Below are 27,132 nucleotides of genomic sequence, written 5' to 3' on the forward strand. Positions count from 1 at the left end.
ATAGGACTGGAAGGTCCATGGCTCCCTATAGACTAAATAACTCAGGAAGGGTGGGTCTTTTTTCTTTCATTTCTTCAGCCTTGTTTGGGGCTTGAGATTTCCATCCATGAACTGGAGGCTCAGATGGACAGTGAACTTGGAATACTGCACCTTTCCCAGTTGTGAAGTCCTTTACTTAAGCCCTGCTTAAGCTCTTGTAATTACTTTCTGCTGGATCACATCTAACCTCCTCTGCTCCAGATTTGTGGCTTCTCACCTGAGTCCTTCACCAGCCTCACCCTGTTTATCTTTATCTACTCCCACCTCCCTGTCTGCCATGATTACCATTCATTTCAGGTGGCTTCATCTCCACCTTGTAGGAGGTCTTCTGTAGTAATACAGTAAAACATTTAAATATATTTCCCCCTATTTTTTCTTATTCAGCCTCATTTAACTGTCTGGCAGGCTTCCAAGAAAACTGTTAACTTCTTTTTTACCAGTGAGGGTCTTGAAGCTTAAAGTAATGAATGGATCAGCTATCCTAAACATATAAAGTAAAATTTAAAGTAATCTTAACCTATCCGTACTGGTACAGGATACATTTTATATTATTAAACAATATTTTATCCTGAAAGCTGGGACCATTTCTTTATTATTTTGTTAAACTTCTAGTACAGGGCTGAGAGCAATATAGGGGCCTCATGCACATGGTTTAATTTTGTGTATTAGAGGAAGGGGTAAAGTTTAGATTGCAGAAGAGGCAGAGAAGGCTTGGTATATTTAAGCTGAATCACTCCTCTGTGTTTCTGTTGGTTATAAGTTTGCTCTGCCCCATCAGAGAGGGCCAAGATGTCCTGTGACTACATGAGACAGTGAAATATGACTGCCATTTAAAAGCCTCAAAATTGATCACTATTCTAATTTTCAGCAGAGCCCTGGTGATCACGTAATACTCAAGGCACCTCTACAGCTCGTTCATTAAATGTGGATGATTAGCATTGAGTTGGATGAGAATAAATCCAGCCGTTGTGTCAGATATTAATTGTAAATCAGAACAAGCTATTTTTAAATCCCAGGTTGTTTGATAAAGCTAATTTTTCCAGGGCTTGTGTTTGATGTCAGTTCTTTAAAAAATATGCTTCGAAGTGGTTTTGTGTATGTGTCTGTCATTATTTTTTAAAATTTTGAGCAGAATGTTTTCTTGCTCTACTGGAAAACAACAGGCCTCATTTTGAAGTTTGTCTCTAAGGGATTGTTCCCTGGATTTTTCCAGGACTTCCAGCACCTTCCAGGAATCTTTGGTTTCAAAGCTGCCATTGCTGATGTTTAAAGGCCATTCCTTTCCCTTTTTTTCTTTTCTTTTAGAGAGAGGGTATTGTTCTGTCACCTAGGCTGGAGTGCAGTGGCACAACCATGGCTCACTGTGCTCTTGACCTCCTGGGTTCAAGTGATTATCCTGCCTCAGCCTCCTGAGTAGCTGGGACTACAGGCATGCACCACTGTGCCTGGCTAATTTAAAAACAGTGTTTTTTTTTTGGATAGAGACAGAGTCTTAGTATGTTGCCCGGGCTGGTCTCAAACTCCTAAGCTCAAAAATGATCCTCCCACCCCATCTTCCCAAAGTGCTGGGATTACAGGCATGAGCCATTGCACCTGGTTCCATTTTTCTATATTTTGAAATCTTCTCTTTCTAGTCCTTATTGTTATTCTTCCTTCAGCAACTTTGCAGCCTTAGGAATGCTCAATAAAGACTGGAGTTACATAAGAAATACTTGAAAATTAACACTTGGTTCTAAGTTTGATTGTAAAGTCCTTGAACTCTAGTTCTAGGGCTTGTTTGTGTGGAATCTGTGGCCCTGGCTTGCAGTGTTGATGACACTGAATGATGCCTTAGGTCATGACTCTAGGAACCTGTAGACCACAGAAGGCTCAAGGCATCTTACGGTGCCCAAGAAAATATTAAGAATCCAGAGTAATTTCTTTTTTTTTAAGAGATGGGGTTTCACCATCTTGGCCAGGCTGAGTCTTGAACTCCTGACCTCGTGATCCATCTGCCTTGGCCTCCCAAAGTGCTGGGATTACAGGTGTGAGCCACCTCGCCTGACACAAAGTAATTTCTAGGACATAAAATGACTATAGTACCTTCTCCCCAGTCTCAGCTTGTAGGAATTTGGAAGATTCGGTTGAAATAACATCCTAAGGTTGAAAAGGTAGTATCTCAATTTTATTGTAACTAGGATCTAGGGAGAAAAGTCACACTGCCAGGATCTTGTCTTATAGTGGATCAAGCCCAAGCCTGTCAGTCATGATGCTGGGATACTTGTCCCAGCTCTAGTATGAACTAGGGACCTAGAATGTCACTTTGTATCTGTGGCCTCAGTTTTCCCATTCCTAAAATGAATGGTTTGAGTTACATGATCTGTCTCCCAGGTTCCTTCCCCCGACTGATGTGCGCAAACATATTGCTTTCCTATTCCAAAATTAATTTCACATGTACTGCTTATATTTTTTAATGTTTCTTTTTCTTTTAGGCAGAAATACCTATCTTTTCCTCCTATGCAAAATTTTACCTAGTAATAGTGGTTTTTTTTTTTTGAGACAGAATCTTGCTCTGTCTTCCAGGCATGATCTCAGCTCACTGCAACCCCCACCATCTGGGCTCAAGTGATTCTCCTGCCTCAGCCTCCCAAGTAGCTGGAATTATAGGTGCATGCCACCACCCCTGACTGAGTTTTTATTTTTTTAGTAGAAATGGGATTTCACCATCTTGGCCAGGTTGATCTCAAACTCCTCACATCATGTGATCCCCCTGCCTCAACCTCCCAAAGTGGCAGGAATACAGTCATGAGCCACCATGCCTAGCCCTGGTAATAATTTCATATAATCAGATGAAATGGAGTAGGAAGGGCTACTAGCATTTATTGATTAGCACCAAATGAGCTGGATATTATTAGGGTGGAGCACTTGGAAAAAAGTGGGTTCACCAAGCCAGTGGTTGTCCATGCTCAGTTATTTCTGGAGAAGGTTACATGTACTCCTTAGCAGAGGTTTTAGGCCTTGAGTTGTAATGAATTTGCCAGGGTGAGACGTTCCTCATGCTTTTGTTATCCGTTTGCCTTTAGGACAACAGTAGTAGCAGCAGCTGCCTTCTTGGACGCCTTTCAGAAAGTGGCTGACATGGCCACCAACACACGTGGTAAGCAGATGGAGGCTGACTCCCAGCGCTAACTGTGTTCAGCATGCGGGCTCGTCCCCTTGGGTGGCTGCACAAGAAGATGCAGCTTAAGTTATCAGAGTTGAGCTGACTCATATTTTTCCATTTTTAAAGACTCAGTGGGATTCTACATATTAGAAATTGCAACTAGCTTTCCGGATAATAAAGCACATGTGAAGAAGAATGAAAAAGAAAGAAAATGAACCACTGTTTCTGCATGAGTTGGCTTGATGAGTTTTCTGATCACTCTAATGCTGGTTGTGGAACCATGAGCTATGCCTTCGGTTGCAATTTGCATTTTCCTCCTTACGTAGGTTTTCCTTGTTTCCTCGTGGAATGGGAAGCAGTAGGGATGATTGGATAGACTATTTTTCTGAGTTTCCATAAAATGAGAACGCTTTTAAAATAAGAATCTCATTGTGTTATATCTATCTATGTGTCCCTCACATTTGACTGGAAACCTGCTGAGATAGAGACTATGACTTATTCATGTCTGAAGCCCCAAAACATGGGGCCTAGAACATAGGAGATGTCTAAAGTATGTTTATTAAATAAATGAACAAAGAGAAATCTTTTGAAAAAAATATAATGGCTGTAGTGAGTACTGAAACGTAAAAATATTCATAACGTGAAAAGCATAAAAAGGAAATGAGTATCCCTATATGCATGACTGTCTTTAGAAATGCAACATTACGGTTGGGTACGGTGGCCATGCCTATAATCCTAGCACTTGGTGAGGCCGAGGCAAGAGATCTGAGGTGGATCACCTGAGGTCAGGAGTTCAAGACCAGCCTGGCCAACATGGTAAAACCCCATTTCTACTAGAAGTACAAAAATTAGCTGGGTGTGTACAAAAAAAAAACCATCTCTACTAAAAGTACAAAAATTAGTTGGGTGTCTACTAAAAGCACAAAAATTACGTGCCTGTAATTCCAGCTACTTGGGAGGCTGAGGCCTGACAGTTGCTTGAACCTGGGAGGCAGAGGTTGCAGTGAGCTGAGGTCATGCCACTGTACTCCAGCCTGTGCGACAGTGAGTGAGACTCTGTCTCAAGAAAGAAAGAGAGAGAGAGAGAGAGAAAGAAAAGAAATGCATGCAATATTACCATTAACAGATAATTCCCCTTTTCAAAGGGAGGAGGATGCTTTTCTTTTTATTACAATGCAGCTACTTTCTCCTGCCTCTTACTTTAACTTGTCTTTTAGGGGCTCCTTGTTGCACTGGTAGCTATAGCCCTGTTCTTTTCATTGTCATGGTGACACTGGAAAATTTGGGTTGTAGGGGCAAGTGTTGGGGACTGCTCCCAGGCACATGAAAGTTTCTCTGAACCAGCAGATGGGTACTTCAGTGCAGTGATACTCATTTATCACAGGTGCTTAATTAAATGTTTGAATGAATTTGCAGCAAGAACATTTTTCATTCATTGAACAAACACCTTTTACTTCAGGCACTATCATGGGACCACAGAAAGCAATATGACTCTCCTTGTCCTGGAGGGACTTACAATTGAGTGGGGAAAATAAGATGTATAAATAAAGAATTTCAGCATAGAAATAATATGTTTGGTACATTAACAGTTGTAAAACAAAGTGCTAGGGGAATATAGAAAAGTGAGCAATTAACTCAGGGAGTATAGGAAGTTTTCCTAGGGGAGGTAATATTTCTCCTCATTTCCAGGATGCCATCAGGCATTTGCAGTATTCCCTGGGAGAATGTGACAAAGAAATTAGAACCATTGTTTCTTCATCTAGTATGTCAGCTTGGTGTGGATCTTAACCAGTATCTTTTTAAAAGTCCTTTAAAAAAATTATTCCATAGCTTATGTGTGTCTGTTATAGAAACTTGAGAGCTGAGCACAGTGGCTCATGCTTATAATCACAGCAGTTTGAGGCTGAGGCAGGTGAGTCACCTGAGGTCAGAAGTTTGAGACCAGCGTGGCCAACATAGCGAAACCCCGTCTCTACTAAAAATACAGAAAATTAGCTGGACATAGTGGTGGGTACCTGTAATCCCAGCTACTCAGGAGGCTGAGGCAGGAGAATTGCTTGAACCCAGGAGACAGAGGTTGCAGTGAGCCAAGATCACGCCATTGCACTTCAGCCTGGGCGATAGCACGACACTGTTTCAAAAAGCAAAAAAAAAGTAACTTGAGAAAATACAACTGTAAAGAAAAATTTAATATGCAAGCCACTGCAGGGTTAATAGTATTGGATTTTTTATTTTCTTCTACTTCAGCAGTATCTGGAACTGGACTTGCCAGCGATATTGATATCTTTCTGTAGTAGCCATTAGAATACGTCTTTCTCACTCCATCTCCCAGGCTGGAGTGTAATGGTGCAGTCTTGGCTCACTGCAACCTCCCCCTCCCTGGATTCAAGCGATTCTCTTGCCTCAGCCTCCTGTGTAGCTAGGATTATAGGCATGTGCCACCACACCTGGCTAATTTTTGTATTTTTAGAAGACATGCGGTTTCACCATATTGGCCAGGCTAGTCTCGAACTCCCGACCTCAGGGCGTCCATCCACCTCAGTCTCCCAAAGTGCTGGGATTACAGATGTGTGCCCCCATGCCCAGCTAATTTTTGCATTTTTAGTAGAGACAGGGTTTCACCATCTTGGCCAGGCTAGTCTTCCAACTCCTGACCTCAAGTGATGTGCCTGCCTCAGCCTCCCAAAGTGCCAGTATTACAGGCGTGAACCACAGTGCCTAGCCTAGAATATGTCTTTTGTTTGTTTAAAAGCTGCTCTACTGTTTTAAGGAACTTGGTTATCTGGCATTGCATGATTGAGGGCTCTGTGATAATAATGTTTTTATATTTTAATGTTCAATTCTTGGGTGGGTCCTATAGGTGGACTGGAAAAAGGCCCCCAAATTGTCCATAAGTTCTTGTAGGGGAACCTGGGATTTTGAAGATGCTGCTCCCAGAATAATTCTTGGCAGGACACAGGAGGGCCTGGAACTTGTCATCTTTGAAGGGAGGAAAAATAGCCATTATTTGTGCAAAAAGAAACCAGAGAGCCTCACTGCAGAAGTAACGGGTGTAGAGTAGTAATTTGGAGGAGATGCATTTCACCAAAGGCAAATAATCTCATAGTGAACTAACCCTTGCTTTGACATATTTTTAGACCATTGGATTTCAGATCATTTTTAGTGATTCCAGGGTACTTTCTGTTTAAAATTAATATGTATTACTATTTTCATTGAATGTGGGAGTGTGAAAACTCTCAAGTGATCTAAATGTATATGGGTGATGGAAAGAAGATATATTTTACAGAGGTAAGGGAAACGAATGCACTTCTTAATAAGTGTCAGAAATAACTATTATTTTTTTACTTAAAAATTAAAAAAATAGAGCATGCTCTTTAGTTTAAAAAAATTGAAATAAGTTGGCTGGGTGTGGTGGCTCATACCTGTAATCCCAGCATTTTGGAGGCCAAGGTGGGTAGATCGCCTGAGGTCAGGAATTTGAGACCACCCTGACCAACGTGGTGAAGTCCTGTCTCTACTAAAAATATAAAAATTAGCCAAGCGTGGTGGTGGGTGGGTGCCTGTAATCGCAGCTGCTCAAGAGGCTGAGGCAAGAGAATCGCTTGAGCTTGGGAGGTGGAAGTTGTAATGAGCCACGATCACACCTTTGCACTCCAGCCTGAGCAACAGAACAAGACTCTGTCTCAAAAAAAAAAAAAAAAAAAAAAAAAAAAAAACAGAAAAAAGAAAAAAAATTGAAATAGGTACATGAAGTAAAATCTACCCTTCCTAACCTCCCTGCGCCTCCCTGGGATTTGGGTTAGTGTTATTTACAGATATTTTTGCGTATATAAACAAACATGCCTGGGAGAAAAAAGGAAACTAGTTTTCCACAATATGTGGAATGACACATGGGATAAAATATCCCTGTGTGAACTTTTTCAGAAGGCAGCCCCTAAGAAACATTGTTCCTGTGTTTTTTTCTGCATAGTATATTATAGTTATTTTACCAGTACCAAGATCTACCTGATTCTTTCTAGTGGCCAAATGGCGTTTCTGAATATAGCACTGTCTGAATATAGCACAATTGAATCGTTATTCTATTGATAGATATTTAGGTTATCTCCAAGTTTTTGCTACTACAAGCTCTGCTGCAATTAACGCCCAAGCATATATCCTTTTGAAGTCCTACAAGTGACCTATTTTTAATGGTGTATGGATCACCAAGGAAATGATAATCTGTAAAAAGTGCTTCAAGCCGTTTTGGTCAGCAGCAAATAGATTTGGAGCTTAGGTTGGTGTAGGCTGTGACTCTAGCAGAGTTTGTGGTCTGATATCTACCCTCTACAGAAAGAGTATCCTTGATCTACTCCCTTGCTTTTAGAGCCTTTCCATGTATTCTTTTCTTTTTCAGTCCCTCTTGATGGAAGCGGTAGGAGGGAATTGCAATTATTATTAAGTGCATCTCTTCTGGGCAGGTGCCCAGAATTTCAAGCTAGCAAGTTGCTCTGGTTTCCAAAATATTAGCATCTTATATTGTTTCCAAAAGGAAACAGCTCTGAATGGTCTTTGTCTTTTATAGCAAATCTTTTACACTAGCTATTAATAAAATTTACTTAGGAAAAACTTTGAAAACTAGTCACTATAAGAGCAAAATCAATCTAGTAGTTATGTACCTATTAAACAGAGTGTGAAAATATGTTAGAACTTAGTTGCTTTCATTATTTTTTAAATGAAAGTGCATAAGTGGATATTACGATGTATATATTTGAGTTAATAAATTGTAATAGAATTTCAGTTTATTAGCACTAGGCGCAGTTCCACATTTTATTGATTTTAGACTCTGGATGAATATACAATTTGTTTTAAATATGAAAGTACCTTTTTCTGTATTATTGAACACAAAGAATTGGTCTCTAGGTATCTGGTATACATGGAACCCAAGGCTTTGTGGAGCAGGTTCTCTGGGTCTCTGCTTCCTTCACATCCATGATGGATCAGCACATGGCTGTCACAGGAGCTGAGAAATATTTGAACTGAGGGGCATGCATTTGTATGGGCTACTTAAAAATTAAGAAAAGGAAAATTAAGGAAATTAAGAAAAAGGTGATACCTACTACATAGGCTATGGTGAGAACAAAAAGACTTAAGAGGCATAAACCACTCAGAACAGCCCAGCCCATGGTACACATTCAATAAAGGCTAGCTATCCTCATTTCCAATCTTAAAATCATGCCCACTTTTTAGACTAACAAAAGATTCTGGACATTAAAAATGATCTAGTGTGCCTGGGATCCATTTCCTTCCTTCGGAGAATCTGAAGTACCTTTCTCAGGCATTTGATGTGTTATCTAAACTTCCCTGAGATGGCTATTTGAAACCATGAAAGTAATTACAGAGGCACACAGAGGCAGATGAAAATGAAAGTCACACAACACTGTGCTCTTCAAAGGCCCTTGCTGACACAAGCAGATGGCACGGTGGCCAGGATGGGCCAGTGCTGACTAAGAGGGAGCGCGTCATCTGCTTGGTACTCCACGCAGGTCCCTGATGTGGAAGGGCACAGGCTTACAGGTGTATGAATTTTATTCCCCATTTGGATCCTGAATGCATTAAAAAAAAAAAAATCTTTGTAGCACAAAAAAATAATCTGTGTAGTTGAAATAACAAAAATTTATGTATGTTAGTTGGAATAATGACTAGATTGGGATCTGGGGTGTGTAGGTTTGACTTCATGCTTTTTCAGCCATGTGACCTTGAGTAAATATTTCCCTTTTCGGGGCTTCCATTTTCCCACCTATAAAGGGCCTAGGAGCCTAGATGATCACAGTCATTTTTTTTTGGCTCTAACATTCTATGATTTTAAATCTCTCTTTGGTTCTCATTAACTATGAATGAAGTTGGACAGTGTAAATTTCCTTTTCTGTATTATCTTTAGAGCTTCCAATTTTTGCTCTGAGGACAAAGGAAGTGGAGGAAGCAAGATTAAGCTGAAGATAGTGGAGGGAAAAGGTTAGAAGAGAAAAGGGAAAATTACAGATGGGTGTTTGGGTTGAGGCCTCCTCTCAGACTTGGAGTGTGTGCAGGAGGGAGGCAGATGGATGCCAGAACTTCAAGGACAGCCATTGGAGGCTGGAGCCTTAGCTAGGTGCTTTAATCCGTGAGTCTGGATCACCAAGGTTGGTGAAGCGTGTTGGTGAAGAAAGTTTCTGACAGCTTAGTTCTTACAAATGTGTTACTCGTTTACAGTACAGATATTGGGAAATGCCATGGTCTGCAGTTCTGGCATTACTCATCACAGTCACTCAAGAAGTTCACTTTAAGGTACAGATTTCAGGGCATTGCCACTCCTATGGAATCAGAAAAACTGGGTGAGACCCAAGAATCTCCAATTTTGAAAAGCTTTCTGGGAAATAATGCTTTCTGGTGAGGTATGTTTGTGCTGACACATAAAGCTTCTTGCCATCTCGCCAGAACCCACCTGTCCACTAACATCTCCGTGCCCATGGCTGGCAGCTGCATCCACAAAGAACTGCTCACTGTTTTCTGAAACGCTTAAAACCTCTGATCCCTTTCTGCTGGTGCATGTGCATTCCAAGCCCGGAATGCTCTTTCTAGCCCTCCCCTTCTTCACCCTGTTTATATGCATGAGGATCTGCTGTTGGTCTCCCAGGGGTTTACCAGTTATATCACCTGTGAGACCTTTGTCTCCCCTCAGGAAGTAAACTGGCTCCTTGCTCAGGGCCTCTGGGGACATGCTGGGGTTGGAGGATTCCTCTAGCTCTGCTGTCACTGTCTTCCCCACCAGATTGCGGACACCTCGAACAGGGCCTTGCTCCTTTCAGAGGAACTCATATTCCCAGATGCTGAGTATCTGGCCTTCAGCAGGGTGCAGACCCATCTGCTGAATGAGTGACTGCCTGCACACCGAAGCTTCCACAGTAATGCAGCCCTCATGGATCCTGGTGGGAAGCCCATCAGCTCTCGGGCAAGGGGCTGTTGGGATGGGGTCTTGGCCAGATTCCACCCTGGAGTTCAGAATTAAAATCTTGGTAACCCCTCCCTGAGGTCAAGTCTCTGGTGCAAGGGACAGCTGGGTAGAAAGCAGCCACCCTGCTTCGTGGATGGAGTGGAGGAGGGGAGGGAACCTTCCCTTGGAGGGGAGAAAGTGCTGGGTTATTTGGGTTCTCAGCTGGGTTGTTTCCTGGCTCCAGCCAGACTGCTCTTATTTGCTCCTGAGTTTTATTTTAACCAGATTGTTTAATTGGGACTTCACTAGCTTTTGACTTCTGAATTGACTTTGGTGTTCAAGCCCAGAACTCTTTCATGTAATTAGAGTCTATTTTACTTAGCAAACTTTTTTTAAAAAAGATTTATGCATAGTAATGTGCATGTTTTGGGGGTACATATGATATCTTGATAAATTGATATAATGTGTGAAGTTCAAATCATTTGGGAGGCAGAGGTAAGTGGATCACTTGATGTCAGGAGTTTGAGACCAGCCTGGCCAACATGGTGAAATCCTGGCTCTTTTAAAAATACAAAAAAAAAAAAAAAAAATTAGCTGGGCTTAGTGGTGCACCTCTAATTCCAGCTACCCAGGAGGCTGAGACTTGAGAATGACTTGAACGCAAGAGGCAGAAGTTGCAGTGAGCCAAGATCATGCCACTGAACTCCAGTCTGGGTAATGGAGTGAGATTCTATCTCAAAAAACAAAAAGATCAAAGCAGGGTAATTGGGATATCTATCACCTGAAATCTTTGTCTTTTCTTTTTGCTACCTAGCAAACTCTTTAGCCTCAAACTGAAAAACTTTTTTTTCAAATTAAAAACATCATGTAAGAGGCCCTTCTTGCAGGACTGGAACGGAAAATTCTTCAAATATTACCATAAGGAAATGTCAAATTTCTTCATTTGATTAAAAATAAAAAGGCATATCAGCTAGGCGCGGTGGCTCATGCCTGTAATCCCAGCACTTTGGGAGGCCAAGGTGGGTAGATCACCTGAGGTTGGGAGTTCAAGACCAGCCTGACCAACATGGAGAATCCCAATCTCTACTAAAAATACAGAAATTAGCCAGGCATGGTGGCACATACATGTAATCCCAGCTACTCAGGAGACCTAGACAGGAGAATCTCTTGAACCCAGGAGGTGGAGGTTGCGGTGAGCTGAGATCATGCCAAGCCGAGATTGCGCCATTGCACTCTAGCCTGGGCAACAAGAATGGAATTCCATCTCAGAAAGAAAGAGAGAGAGAGGGAAAAGAAAAAAGAAAGGAAGAAAGGAAGGAAGGAAAAAAGAAAGAAAGAAAAGAAAGGTCTCCTTGCTGTATTTGTAAGTGGGTGTGGGGTGTAAGAATGAAGCTATAAAAAATAAAAACATTTGTAGTTGGTTAAAATGGAAACTTGACTGGGCTCAAAGTTACCTTTTCTTCCTGATTTCTTCTTTGTTTGTGTTTGTTTTGCTTTGCTTTTAGCTACGGGCCTTAAGTCAGGACATGTGTACACGTGGATGACACTGATGCAGTCTGGCCTTTTAGTCTGGTCCAGGGTCATTGTTCTCCGATGCTAGAAATATTCTGCATCTGCCTTGTCCAATATGGTAGCCGGTAGCTGAACATTTGAAATGTGGCTGGCTGTGGTGTGTCTAAGGAACAGCAATTATTATTTTTATTTATTTATTTATTTATTTTTGAGGCACAGTCTCACTCTGTTTCCCAGACTAGAGTGCAGTGGCATGATCTCGGCTCACTGCAACCTCTACCTCCCAGGTTCAAGCAATTCTTCCGCCTCAGCCTCCCGAGTACCTGGGATTATAGGTGCCCACCACTATGCCCAGCTGATTTTATGTACTTTTGGTAGAGATGGGATTTCACCATGTTGGCCAGGCTGGTCTTGAACTCCTGACCTTGTGATTTGCCTGCCTTAGCCTCCCAAAGTGCTGGGATTACAGGTGTGAGCCACTGCGCCTGGCCAGAAATTTAATTTTAAAAAAATTTCAATTAATTTGAATTTAAACAGTCATACATAACTAGTGGCTATTGTATTATACAGTACAGATCTAGGGAATATACTATTCCTACAAGAAAGGCTTATTTTTCTCTAACAGTAAATATATTATTTTGAGTCATTTGTGTTTTATATCAGCTTTGTTGTGGCCTTACTGCATAAGTACCTGGGATTCTGGGAATGTGAGGATCAAGTAATTAGGTGCTTGTTTCTGAGGCATTACTGGGTGATAGTAGGGTTTGGGCCAGGCACATGGGGGTGGGGGGTTAGGTGGAGCTGTATAAACAATTATAGTTCCCAACAACAAATACACCACCCTTCTTTTTAAAGTATGTCTGTTTTATCCATTTTCAATGGACAAAATATTGTTCCTAGGGGGTGAAAATCGGTTCCTGAGGAGGGAAGGGGATCTTACTATTTTTATATGTAAGGCACAGATAGACCTTCAGCACATATATACATGTATTCGTGGAATTAAAATAGTATGGGAGGATAGTGATTAGAAAAAAAAAAGCAGATCAAGAGGACAGGAGATCGAGACCATCCTGGCCAGCAAGGTGAAACCCCCTCTCTACTAAAAATACAAAAATTAGCTGGGTGTGGCGGCACGTGCCTGTAATCCCAGCTACTCAGGAGGCTGAGGCAGAAGAATTGCTTGAACCCAGAAGGCAGAGGTTGCAGTGAGCCGAGGTTGAGCCACTGCACCCCAGCCTGGCGATAGAACAAGACTCAATCTAAAAAAAAAGTGTTCAAAAAGGCTGCTTATGGGAGCAATAATGGGGAGGGGGAAGCTTGAGAAACTGCTTTGTGATGATGACCTAACTTTTAAGCCAGGGTCAGGCTTTTTCCTGTTGCGCTCCTCAAGGTGCATTGAAGGAATTTTCAGGAACCTGAGGAGGGTGACTGCTGTTAGATACTTGAGCAGAAATAAGAAAACTGCAAAATGCATTCATATTGTTGAGGCCCATAGACTTGTCAAAAGGTCACTGAATGTTAAATAATAACTGGGTCCAGAGGCATTCGAGACTTGTGTGCTTCCTTGTGGTTACGTATTCACCATTTATAACTCTTCTGCCTCACACGTGAATATGAAGAATAACTTTAGTGTTGGGTCATGTCCAGCACCCCTTTATTGATTAGACTTTATAGCTGTAATCCTTTTCATGCGATTTAAAAAAATCTGTTGTTGGTGAAAGGACTAATGCATTGGACTTGGGTTTAGAGGATTCTTGCCTGAAATGACAAAGAAACAAGTCTCATCTTCCAGGATGACTAGTTTCTATGCACAGTTGATCTTTGGTATGTTTATAACTCTGCTGAAGGCTGTGGTGGTATTAAACCGGGGTAGATTTAGTGTAGCCTTGTTCACCTCCATCAGTTCTTGAAACCATCTAAACTGTATATATGTGTGTATGTGTTTGTGAACACATGTATGTATGTGTATCATATACTTTTTATATTGAACAGTTTTTATAATTTCAGTCTTACATGATGTACAGATAAAATCTATAAAAATGGTTATATTTATAATAATAGGCAACATAGCTAAAATCTGTGGTTATTATGTAAATATAGCTTCAAAGGTAAGTTTTCCAGCTCCTAAGCCCTCCTATAAACAGATTTAGAGCTTTCATTGCCCTAGTGAGAGGTGATATAAAAAAGATTGTTTTAAATGGGTTAGTCAATGTACATTCTGCTTTTGGTTTCATCATTTTGATGTTTTTCCACTTCAATTTGTCTTGTGTCATTTTAATTTGTTAGCACAATAGATTTAGTCATATGCATCTGCTATGAATAAAACATCTTTTTAAAAATGGCCCATGCATGTAAAGTTTGTCTTACCATTTTCCGTTTTTTAAAGCTGTCATTTTTTTTTGGAGTGTGCTTTCTATGAAACTTCAGACTTTGTGTTGAGTCCGGGACAGTAGGGTGTCGTGCATTTTTAGCATTTTTACAACTCATGCTATACATAAGAACTGGAAATAACAAATGAATCTGTATATTTATAGAGAGTGTTTTTATTTTATAAATTGAAAAAAATACGCTTTTCCCTTTTTTTTCAGTTGATTGAGTTTTGGTTGCTTATGTGTTTGATTATTTTGATAGACAAGTCCATATATTTAGGAGATTTGTAATCATGAGCGTAGCATTACTGGTGATAAACAAATCCCTCCTTCCTAATCCCATTGATCTTTTCTTGATGTACAAACTGATGCTGACGAGAGCACTGTTCCCCATTTGACAAGTGGCCTTTTATTAGTGATCTTTGGTTGGGTAGCAGCAGTTGCCGGAGCACTGTGGTCAACCAGCGTTCCTGCCTCAGTAGTGTTTTGCTTTTAACTGTGTCTTCCTGGAAGGACACTTGAAAGGGCGGGCATCATGTGTTAGCCCAGAATGAACAATGAATCCCACATTTACTAAAACATCCTGGGTCCCCGTGGCAGGATGTCACCAGAATTCTACTATCCTCCAGCAGGGATAGTGAGGGATACCAGAATTCCATACCCAAGCGTTCGTGTCTGTCTTGCTAAGGATTGTCTTACCCCTAACATAGAAATTCTTGCTCCATTCAGTGGGGTTTCCCCTTTAGGCTTTAGTGTATTTCCCCAGATGATACTTGAATTACATCTGGATGCCTGTGTGCTGTTCTCTGTCTAACCTCAGCAACCTTCATCAATGCCGTTGAATTATGTGGTGGTGGTGGTGGTGGCGGTAGCAGCGGCAGTGGGGAGGAAGGTCTGAGATTGGAGAGGATGTGTGTTTTCATGGGTGACTGAGGTGAATTTGTGTGCAGCATAGTTATTTGTGTTGTTAGGCAGTTTACATAATAAAGTGGTTTACTCAGCAGTTGCCCCCTTCCAGCTAACAGAGCCACTGTGCATTTTGTATACAAGCACTGACAGCTCTGCCCTCTTCTCCTCCCGAGCTCTTTCCATCCTTGTTCTTGCCTTTGCTTCCCATAGATTGGCTTTTTGTTTTCACTTAATAATTACTACCCCACTGCATCCCCACTGCCCCCTGCTACACACCCCTTGTAGTCACTTTCGGTAAAATATTGATTAATGCTCATGGACGAATGCAGTTATTTTAGTTCATGCAGATGAAGCAAAGCATTTTTTTTTTTTTGAGACAGATTTTTGCTCTTGTTGCGCAGGCTGGAGTGCAGTGGCGCAATCTCGGCTCACCGTAACCTCCACCTCCCATGTTCAAGCAATTTTCCTACCTCAGTCTCCTGAGTAGCTAGGATTACCAGGATATGCCACCATGCCCAGCTGATTTTTGTATTTTTGGTAGAGATGGGGTTTCTCCATATTGGTCAGGCCGGTCTTGAACTCCTGACTTCAGGTGACCTGCCCGCCTCAGCCTCCCGAGTGCTGAGATTACTGGCTTAAGCCACTGCACCTGGCCACTTTTTTTTTTTAATGCTCTCTTGTGAAGAATAATTTGCCGTAGAGCTATGAACTTGGTTTGGTCTGCTCTGCCCATTTCAGATAAAAATAACCATCGGGAATGTAAATGTGAACTTGAAGACACTTGAAGTTGTCAAACTGTTATTTTTCTAGGACGGGTCTGTTAGGTCAGACCACATAGATGCTTCCTCTGTGCTCCCTCTGAAAAAGCCTTAGCTAGCAAACAAGCACAAAATGTGAAAACTACTTGGAACTAAAATTTTCACTTTAACCACACCTGTGTCCTCTGCTGTAGAAAAAGTGTTACTGGAAAATAACTCAAGGAATACATGTAGAATAGAATACTAAAACGGTCTTCTGTCATGGAGAATTTGGCAGTGAATTCTGACTCATTTTAAAGAAATTTGATTTGTATACACTACTTTTAGAAAGCTTAAAGTGATAACTACTTGGAAGTTTTTTTTTTTTAAAGTAACTATCTGGCTTTTCATTTTTAAGAAGGTTCAGGATTTTTTTTCTTACAGCTCACCTAGTGTCCTTTTCATTTTTACTGGGGACACTGAGAGTCAGTGAAGTCACTTGTTCGAGATCACCCAGCTAGGAAGGAGAAAGGGGATTCTAGCCCTGGGTTTTCTATTGTAGAATTTCCCTTAAAAGCCACCTAACCAGTTCCTGGCTTTGGCTTCTTGGCTTACTGGTGAGGGAGTTTAAGGAGGACATGACAGGTTGTGAACAAACATCCCTGCTCTGTACTCTCAGTCGATGATTGTTCACAGACGTTTTTGTTTGCTTGTTTGTTAATGAGAAACCCGTGGTCATCTGTTTTCCAAAGTGGTTCTCTGCTTCCATTCTGGCTCTGCCTTTCTCTGGGGAAGATACGTATTTTTTTTTTGAGACAGAGTCTTACTCTGTCACCAGGCACCAGGCTAGAGTGCAGTGGCGCGAACTCGGCTCACTGCAACCTCCGCCTCCCAGGTTCAAGCAATTCTCGGGACTACAGGCACATGCCACCACGCCCAGCGAATTTTTTTGTATTTTTAGTAGAGAGGAGGTTTCACCATGTTGGCCAGGATGGTCTCGATCTCTTGACCTCGTGATCCGCCCGCCTGGGCCTCCCAAAGTGCTGGGATTACAGGCATGAGCCACCGCGTCCAGCCTGGGGACGATATTTTTGTTTTCTTTTAGCTGTTTAGAAAGGGGGAGGCTATTTTGCTTACATTTTAATCATTTGACATAAACTTCTTAACTGTAAGAATAATGAGTCTTCGGTTCATTTACATTGCCTTAGTAGATGCACACATACACACAGACACATACACATACATACAAAGATACATACATATACACACACAGATATGCACATACATACATACATATACACATACACACATACACATACACAGATACAAACATACACATATACACACAGATCATACACACACATATATACACACACATATGTACATGTATACACACATACACAAACACATATATCCACATACACACATATACACATATATACACTACATACACAATATACATATACACATACATAGACACATGCACACCTGTACACATACACCATACATACACAACATAGACATACACATATGCATATATGCACACACAATATACATGCACACATACACACACACGTATGCACGTACGCACAAATACACAAGTTTGTTGATCCCCAAATGTTTATAATTGCCATGGAACTCTTATTTCTAGGAGAAGATGCTGCTGTGGTAATCTGCAGCATTTCCTGCTGTGTGTGCTAGGGCCCAGGGACCTTGGTTACCATGGAAACTAATATCCAGCCGACCGGGTGGTACTTCCCTTCAGAGCCGCATTTGAAAGCATTTCACAGTTCAATACAATGCTGCTTCTTCCTGCCTTTAAAATCAGGAAAGGGGGCAAAGCTGATTGATCACAAGTAAAATGAAAAAAATACTGTTTCTGCTAAGACAGAAAGGAATCTTTAATACGCACCATTTTAATGTGATTGTCAGAAGTAGGACAGTGCACAGTTATCTCAAAGATGGCCAGAGGATCTGACAAAATACAAAAGAATTGTGGAGGCGATAGTAAACACTCTTCTTCCTGTGCTGCTAATCCACAGGCTTCTCTTTGAGAATGACTGGCCTGTGAGGCTGACAAGGGCATTCACCCGCTGACTGGTGGAGTCCATTTGGTTCACCAGAAGGGCTTGAGGGCGAACAAAAGACCTTGAGCTCTCTGCGTGTGCTGGCCATCCTGTGTTTCCTGACCCCTCTCTCTCAGAACCCACTCACAGAACCAGATCTGAGAGCCTGGGAGAGCTTGCCCGGATTTCAGCCCTTGATTTGCCACTTAAGCACGTGATTGCCATCTGTGCTTGCTTAGAGGCGGATGCTGATTAGGAGAGTGATACTTCATTTGGATAATACGATTTAAGCCCAAGTGCAAGATGTGTTGCTTGTTCTGGATCTGCAGGAAATATAAGCCATGTAAATGCACCACACAACCTCCTGCAGTGGTCCAGGTGGCCCTACTGGTCATGGACTACAGTCTGTGTGGGAGATGACAGTGATCCCAAGCCCTGGGTTCCCATGCAGGTGTATGAACTCCTGTTTAATGAGATGGAACGGTGGTAATTGCTTCCACCCTTATTTTTTTATTTAGGTGATGCCCATTGCTCTAGTGTTTATGTTTTCTTTCTTTCTTTTTCTTTTTTTTGAGACTGAGTCTCACTCTGTCACCAGGCTGAAGTGCAGTGGTGTGATCTTCGCTCACTGCAACCTCCGCCTCCTGGGTTCAAGTGATTCTCCTGCCTTAGCTTCCCCAGTAGCTGGGACTATAGGCGCCTGCCACCATGCCCAGCTAATTTTTGTATTTTTTGTAGAGACAGTTTCACCATGTTGGCCAGGATGGTCTTGATCTCATGACCTCATGATCTGCCTGCCTCAGCCTCCCAAAGTGCTGGGATTACAGACGTGAGCCACCGTGCCTGGCCTGTGTTTTCAGATGTGTTTGTAGAATGTGAGTGCTGGGAGAGAGTGCTATTTGGAGATCTTAGTCCAGCCTCGGTCTTGAGCATTTACTGTGGGTCCTCTGCTGTTGGGGCTCTCAGTTCACCCGCCAGCTGCCTTATTCCAGGTTGAGAAAGGTAATGGGAACCCTGTTCTGCAAATGAAGAAACTCTTAGTGACTTGAAGTGATGTGGTTAAAATGGCACACAACTTTGAAGCTGTGTGTGATTTTACCCAAGTGTGCCAGACACACATTTTTGGAGTACGTATCTTGTCTGTGTGAGGCTTCAGTCCCATGTTCTTCCCACCTCAGGGATCAGTTTATGGAAACACCGCAGAATTGAGACCAGGGTTTCTCAGTCTGTGATTTGAGGCTTGATAAATATTAGTTGTGAGGGGCGTGCTGTGCATTGTAGGTTGCTTAGCAGCATTCTCAGCCTCTACCCCGTCTCAGTTGTGAAAACCAAAAATGGGTATTGAGATGGGCCCTGGCTGAGAAGCACCAAGCTAGACCTTTGAGGTTTCTGTTGGGCAATTTAACGGAACTATGGCTGTACCTTTTTTGAGGTAGTTGTAGCCAGCTTGGTTCATTTAAGCCAGGTTTTAAATCATTCAGAACTAAGTTATGATTTTAGGAATTGGACAGCCCATGCATTATTTCATCTGAAAAACTACTAACTACCCTGCCAAGTTGCATGTATAAAAGTCTGCAAAGAATCTACATCTTACTAAAAAATGACCACTTATTTTTTACCAGGTCATTTCCCAGACTGAAAATATGCAGGGTTTTTTTTGTTGTTGTTTTCAGAAGATTAAATCAAGTAAGAATAGAAACGGAGTGAACAGAGCGCTCGAGTTCCCATTCGTGGAGCGCTGCCTGCGTGATGGAGAGGGCTCAGTGAGGCGGAGCTCGGAATCCTATAGGAGGTGGCTGCAGGCCCTCTCTGCCTGCTCACAGCTGTGTGGCCCTGGGTGGGTCAGTACAGCTGGACACACCTCAGTTTCATTGTCTGTCAGATGACAGTCAGATCTGCTGCATCTGCTTGTCTGGGTGACGGTGGAGGTCAAATGAGGTTGTAGTTGTGAAAGCATTTTATGCATTGTAAAGTCCAGGCAGCTGTGATGAGAGGTCGTGGTGCTCCTGTGACTCAGGACTTCTGGGCTTCCTGGCCACCTTCCAGCTGCTGGCTCCTTGGTCACTGAGAGACGTGGCGCTTGCTTGGGTTCCGCGTTCGCCTCTCACGGCTTCTCCCCTCCCAGTTGTTGGTCTCCAGCTTCTGCCGCTTTTTGGGATCCTGTTCAGTCCCTTTTAATAGTTATAAACAAATATTTTAAGTATGACATATAATTATAATGATTGTTAGCTTATTATATGGTTTGTGATTCGATTTGGAGGATGAATGGGGTCTTGAACGAATGTGGGGTTTTTGGCTGTCTCCCCAGTACATGCCCCAGGTGTGTTGAACATGTCACCCTCCCCCTGCATCACACACACTCGGAATGCCCTCTCCTTCCCTTCACCTGAAGACTCTGACTTATCCTCCAAGGCTATCTCAGACGGTCTCTCCTCCAGGACACCTTTCCTCCTTGAGGGGCTTGGGGGCCCCCCTGAGAGCTCCGTCCAGAAGCTGGGCTTTGCTGTCGTATCACTGTACTGTTAGCTGTTCCCTGGTCTGGAGATTCTCCCACCTTGGCCTCCCAAAGTGCTGGGATTGCAGGCGTGGGTCACTGCATCCAGACTCCTTCCTTTTCTTTTTTTCTCGTTGAAATAAAATTCATATACTATAAAGCTAACCATTTTTAAGTGAACAATTCAGTGACGTTTTGAACATTTCACAGTGCTATGTGATATCACTGCATCTAATTCCAAAACATTTTCATTACCGTGAAAGAAAGCCCGGTACCAGGATGATGAAAAGGTTCTGGGGATGGAGATGGTGATGGTTACACATAATGTGAATATACTTAATACCACTGGATTGTGTATTTAGAAACTGTTACAATCGTGAAATTCTTGTTATTTATTTATTTATTTACCACCAGAAAAGCGCACAGAATCCCGTACTCAGTAAGCAGTTACTCCCTGTTCCCACCCTTTCCAGCCTCTTGCGCTGTTTTATGTTTTCTTTATCATTATGGCCTTAGCCCCTAACATAGTAGGGACCAAATCTCTGTTAAATGAATGGAATTAGTTTATGCTTTAACACACATTTGTTTATCTATCTAAAGGCTCTGTGATGAGCAAAGTTATCCTGAAAGACATTTCTTTGAAATGTTGTGCTAGTGTTTATTTAAGGGGTTTTCTTCCTCCTTGTCTACCAGCATCTCCATAGACATGCCTCTTAAACCAAAGCAAACTTCCTAGCTTATCTGCCCCCATCTTCGTTATCTTAAGTTGACATTTGGGGCCAGTGATGGAATCTGGTGGTATCTAGCACACTCACAAACAAAGTGTTATTGAATCTCTCAGATACATGTAGTGGGTCAAATATATGCCTTTTCTTAGGATGTTGATGCTTCTTTTATGAGGGAGAAGGAAAATCTACCCATCCTTTTAGAAGTGAATGTTCCTAATCTCATTGCTTCCTTGAAACGTGGCTGCCTTGTTGGTTAATTCTTTTCTTTATGCTTGCAACTCACAAAATCTTGCTCTTTTCTGTTCCTCCGTAATTTATAAAATCGTATTGCAGTTGGCTTGGGTAGAATTTACTTAAGCGTAGTTGAGCCTTTAGATTTTCTTTCTGGCATGGACAAAAGCGTCATTAATTATGAATATGAATTCCTTTGCAAAATGACTCAAAGATTGAACATTTCCTCATGCCAGCAACCCAGCTGTCTCATTCTAATGTGCAACAGAGACTTTTTAGAGATTGTTTTAATGGCCATGGTATCAGAAACTAAACAATAAGCCAAAAGGAATGCAGAGTGGCTTACAGTTCATTTGTCTAGAAAAAAAGAAAGGGTTTTGGTATGCTATGGTTGTCTTTACTCTGGTGGTATATTTGCAATCTCCAAGTTTTGGTTGTGGCTACAAACCAAGTGGTTATGCTCTGCTGTTGTCAGACACAGGATTCTATTTGTTCAGATGATGAGTATTTGAGAATCCTATGGCTCAGGTCGTCTTTTCACTCTCCTTGGTTTGATAATGGAAATGGGAGTGTGGGTACCGGCTTGTTATGGCCTCACCACTATCCACTTAGTAACTTCTCTTATTGCCCCTGGAAGAGGCTGCAACTGGGCTCAGATTCCAGAACATTTTTTTTTTTTGAGATGGAGTCTCACTCTGTCTCCAGGCTGGAGTGCAATAGCGCCATGTTGGCTCACTACAATCTCTGCCTCCTGGATTCAAGCGATTCTCCTGCCTCAGCCTCCTGAGCAAACTGGGATTACAGGTGCACACCACCACGCTCAGCTAATTTTTGTATTGTTAGTAGAGACAGAGTTTCACCATGTTGGCCAAGACGGTCTCAATCTCTTTACCCCGTGATCTGAAGCCTTGACCTCCCAAAGTGCTGGGATTACAGGCGTGAGCCACTGCGCCTGGCCACCTTGAGGCTTTTAGCTGCTGTGTTATGGGATCTCGGTCCTGAGTGTGTCTGATTAGCCATCGGTTGACCATATCAGTAAGATGGTTTCTGATGTTTCCACTTACCTTGTGTCTTGACAGATTTGCGGCCAGATTCAGATATGGCAATGGGCTTCTTTGTGTAGAAAAGAGTGTGTTCCCCTTTGTCTGCCTGCATGCTTCCTTCCGAGGGCATGTCCCACCTCTGGCCTCCAGCTGGTGTTTTCTAGTCTGGAGAGAGACCTGTGTTTCTGAGTTCCTTTCCAGGGTGTCAGAGAAGCCAGCACTCTGGGAAATTCCCTGCTAAGTTTGGATCCTTGTGCGTGCCTATATCTATATATGTGTGTACATATCTATATGTGTATATATGATTATTTTTATATAAACATAAAGCTAGTATTTGAGAGTGTACTGAAGGCTATTGTAGAACTGTTTCCTTTCACAATTCCTTGAATGAGGATTTTGGGATCATTGTTTTCCTTCCATTTATACATTTCATTTTTTTTTTTTAATTGCAGGCCCCTTCCTTTTTAGCCAAATGTTAATATTTGTGTATGAGAAACATTTTTAAAAATTGTTTTGCTTACTTTAAATGGAAATACTGTCACATTGAACATCAGGTTTAAATCACAGGGAAATAAAATGGGGTCCGACTGTTGAATGTACTGTCATTTCACTAGGAAACATCAGGAGAGGAACCAAGATGTTTTGAAAAGGTCAGAGACTGGGGAAGGAAGGGCTGGGACGACCATTTGTAAATGTTCAAAAAGCAAGACAATATGGTTATGCCTGGTTCAGAGCTCATCCATTTTTGTTTTCTTAAAGAATGTGGTTAGGGATGTGTTTTGGCTTCAGAAAAGCCCTGGTTTTCTTTGATGTTTAGTATAAATTTGGCTTGAAATGCCATAGCCCATCATCATCATATGCAGGCATGTGCTTTTTGTGTGTGCTGTAAGGAAAATGTCTACACTGGGTCATTTCCCTCCCGACCTGGGTCCCTTTTGTTGAAGTAGGAGCTGCTGTTTCAGTTCGCTGCCCTGAGCTGGCCTTGCAGTTAGCCACTGGCCCATTCAGCGGCCTGGTCTCCCCTTGCTGATTCCAGGCTTCCATCTGCCTCATGAGGGCCAGACTGGCCACTTTAGCTTCCTGTCAATTGTATTCTCACCCTGCAGGAATGGAGGCTGCAGGCTAGAGCCTGCCTGTTCTGTGAGGCTTAGATCCGAAGGCTTGCTCTCCTGGAATGGGGCCTCTCCTGTCTCTGTGCTGCCCCTCACACCTGTGGCCTTGTGCAGGAAGCGTCGAGGAGATAGGCGTGTTAGTTTTGGATTCCAGCTGCTCTGCTGCTGAGGGTTGGGCAACCTCCAGGGACCTGCTGTTTAACAAATAGGGCTGAGCAGAGCCTAGGGGAGGCTCCTGAAGATGGCAGTGGGCACATGTTGATGACTGGTGTCCCCACCCTACTCTGACTTCGAATAAAAACAACCCCAAAAATGGCTTTAGTGTAAAATGGAAAAGATGGTAAATTATTCTGGTGCGAGGGCTACGCTGTTGCTAAGAGTTAAGAAATTGTGTGGCTGCTGTTCTGATTTGAGTTGAGCCCCAGCCTGCCCTCTTTGTTGCAGTGTGACTTTTGGGAAGTTGCCTTAACCTCTGTGCACCTGCTTTCTCATCTGTAAATTGGACATGATAACAGCACCTTTGTAGACTGTGTGTATAGTCTTTGAGAAGGTGTATAAAGAGCTTTCAGTGCCAGAAGGTTCATAGTAGCCTTCAATCTTTAGTTCATATGAATCAGGAAAGCTAGTGTTTCTTGGCACATACAAATGTGTCAGGCACTATGCTCTGGGCTTGGGATCAATTATAGTAATCTTTATAGAAAGCAGTTTTGTTTTGTTGAGATGGAGTTTTTTTTTTGCTCGTCTCCCAGGCTGGAGTGCAGTGGCACAGTCTTGGCTCACTGTAACCTCTGTCTCCCAGGTTCAAGCAATTCTGCTGCCTCAGCCTCCCGAGTAGCTGGGATTACAGGCACTCACCACCACGCTCTGCTAATTTTTGTATTTTTAGTAGAGATGGGGTTTCACCATGTTGGCCAGGCTGGTCTTAAACTCCTGACTTTAGGTGATCCTCCCGCCTCAGCCTCCCAAAGTGCTGGGATTACAGGAGTGAGCCCCCGCGCTTGGCCAAAAAGCAGTTTTTGAGAGGAAATAGTGTTGATTTCAACTAAACAGTGGTTACAGTATTTCTATCATTGAAATATATTTGGGATGGGTACATTTTCATTGTGGATATTTAAGAAGACGTACCTAAAAACAAAACAAATTGGGAATGGCTTAAAAGCAGAACCTTTCCTGCTTGAAACAGCTCATTCAGCATAAACCACATGTAGGAGTCCTGGGGTTGGCATTTTTCTCTGCTGTTGGGATGCTGAGTGGAAGATTTGTTACTTGAGTTCATCATTTGCTTTTTTTTTTTTTTAAATGTCACAGCTTCCCTGTGTTGTTTTGGACTCCGTAGACACATTTGTGTAAGGTTTTAAAAGTTCAACTGTTCACTTAGGAGGAAGCTGAGCTCTGTAATTTTCCTTTTTGCCTCTGACACTAGGACACTGGAGTCTCTTATGCTGGGGGACCCTCTCTACTCTGGGCTATGCCACTTAATCCTCAGGTGGCCCTGAACAGATTATTAACTTGCCTAAACGTGATTAAGGATTTCCCCTCCTGTGGTCTAAAGAAACCACCCCTCTGGCCAGGAGGGTCTTTGTGGCCTTGCTGAATGTGTTCCCCTAGGAATAGAAACTGGGGTAACATAAAATGCAGAGAAGCAATGACCTCAAAGCAGCTGGATGGATGTGAGAGCTCCTAGAAGCCTTACCTGTTCTGCCTAAGGGGAGTATCCTTCATTCATACCTATAGAAACACTACTTGGCAATAGTGAATGTTCTTTGACACTTGTAATATGTTGTTAAGTTTCTCTATTTAGAGTCCATTGGTAGTCTGGGCCACCTGGGTGTTCTTTGAAAAAGATGACTATAATATAAGTATTATAATACTATACTATTGGTGTAATAGGTGTATTATATGTTGTTAATACAATAGAAATATTATATTGGAGGCTGGAAGCTGAAGCCCCTCCTTGTGGCACATAGATAACCTTTGGCTTTTCCCATAATCCTCTCCACCTTTTCCTTGGGGTGATGCCCCTCCAAGTGTGCTCTCCCCTGGGACTCAGCTGCCTGGGGCTTCCTTCTTTTTTTTTTTTTTTTGAGGCGGAGTTTCGCTCTTGTTACCCAGGCTGGAGTGCAATGGCGCGATCTCAGCTCACCGCAACCTCCGCCTCCTGGGTTCAGGCAATTCTCCTGCCTCAGCCTCCTGAGTAGCTGGGATTACAGGCACGTGCCACCATGCCCAGCTAATTTTTTGTATTTTTATTAGAGACGGGGTTTCACCATGTTGACCAGGATGGTTTCAATCTCTTGACCTCATGATCCACCTGCCTGAGCCTCCCAAAGTGCTGGGATTACAGGCGTGAGCCACCGCGCCCGGCGGGGCTTCCTTCTTACCTACTATTAGCTGAGATCAGAGGTAGCAGCTCTGGCTGGCAGTGGCCCCTGGAGCTTTGACATCTGGAGGGGATGAGGACCCGGTTTAGAAGATTCGTGCCCTTCCATACCCAGGCTGTCTGGCTCTTGATCTTGCCTGGTACTTTTTCTCAGTATCTGATTCCTGAGCCTGTGGTTGAGTTGTCCTGCTTGGACAGAGCCCTTGGTTGGATTCCACATGTGTGGTCTGATGCAGTGGCAAAGAAGTTGCCATTTAAAGATCTCATCTTAAGGGACCGTTCTGCCTTTCATGCTTCATGTATTGAAGACTGAAACTAATAGGAATCTTAGCTGTCCCTGTGTGTTTCCAAGGGCTTAATACATAAGTAATGATCAAGAGAACCTGACTTAACATTTTGCTCATCCTAGTAATAAAAAAAGAATTCTGGAGAAGGTAATAAAGACTGAGTTTAAACAGTGTCTTGGCAGTTGTTAAAGGAGATTTTAATTAAATCCCAAGCTAGTGGGTACATGAGACTAATCCCCTGTTTGAGGGTAACTGTTGGGTTTTAGTCCAGGTTTAATGAACTATAAGTCCATTAAACTTTTTTTCTTTAGAAATTACCTGGTCTCCAGTATTTATTCATAGCAGTATGAAAATACACAGGCCCTGCTCTAAAGTGTTGGGGATATTTGAGAAAGATGTTTTTAGGTCTGCTCTTAATTGGATAGAGAATTTGGAGAGGTTAATTAGTTTTCCCCACTGGCCAAACCCATCTCTAAAATGGCTAGACAACGCATTGTATGACTTTTGTCTTGTTGGAGAGTCAGGCAGCTTTCTATGCTATTTCTCCTAGAGCTTGTTGCAAATGCATGTGAAAATTTGAGATTCCCATAAACTATAAATCTCTGTTGGCATTTTCTGAAGTTCATTTTGGGCATGGATAGGGAAGGTAATGAGTCACATGATATGAATTTTCATCCCACATCCAGGTTTTCCATTGTGACCGTATGGCAGTTGGTTCCTTGGTTTAGCCAACATAGTCTGAACACATTCCACAGAGGACTGGGCTGACTTCTGGAAAGGGCTCTTCTTAGAAGCAGAGCTGGCAAGGATTTTGGCCCAGTGGGGCCAACTGTCCAGACGGAAGAGAGTGCATGCACCTTAAAATCTATAACATTTTAAAAGTCCTAGTATTTGAGCCTCCCTCCCAGGTAGACTGTGTTACTAATAGGAGATGGGACTTGGGCATCAGTATGTTCCAAAGCTTCTAAGCTGAGTCTAAGTATAGCCAGAATTAGATACCACTGCCTAAACCATGAGCATTGGAGGGTGATTACACAGGACCCTTGTGAATTTCCAAATGCTAAGCAGCCACTACAGTGTGCAGCTGCAGTGAGGATGGTCATACCCACCTATTACAGCAGTTTCAAGGATTAA

General features: G+C 42.5%; 1 protein-coding gene across 4 annotated transcripts in view; it reads left to right on the forward strand.

The window, feature by feature from the left end:
- The window catches only part of MTSS1 (MTSS I-BAR domain containing 1), a 189,518-nt gene that overhangs the window by 28,241 nt on the left and 134,145 nt on the right, over nucleotides 1-27,132 (forward strand). For all 4 annotated transcript variants that reach the window (XM_035277395.3, XM_002759238.7, XM_002759239.6 and 1 more), the window contains exon 3: nucleotides 3,102-3,175. In XM_035277395.3, the coding sequence (XP_035133286.1) occupies nucleotides 3,102-3,175 (74 nt within the window). The remainder of the gene's footprint in view (nucleotides 1-3,101; nucleotides 3,176-27,132) is intronic.

This window comes from Callithrix jacchus, chromosome 16, assembly GCF_049354715.1.
Source record: "Callithrix jacchus isolate 240 chromosome 16, calJac240_pri, whole genome shotgun sequence".
In the NCBI taxonomy this organism is placed as follows: Eukaryota; Metazoa; Chordata; class Mammalia; order Primates; family Cebidae; genus Callithrix; species Callithrix jacchus.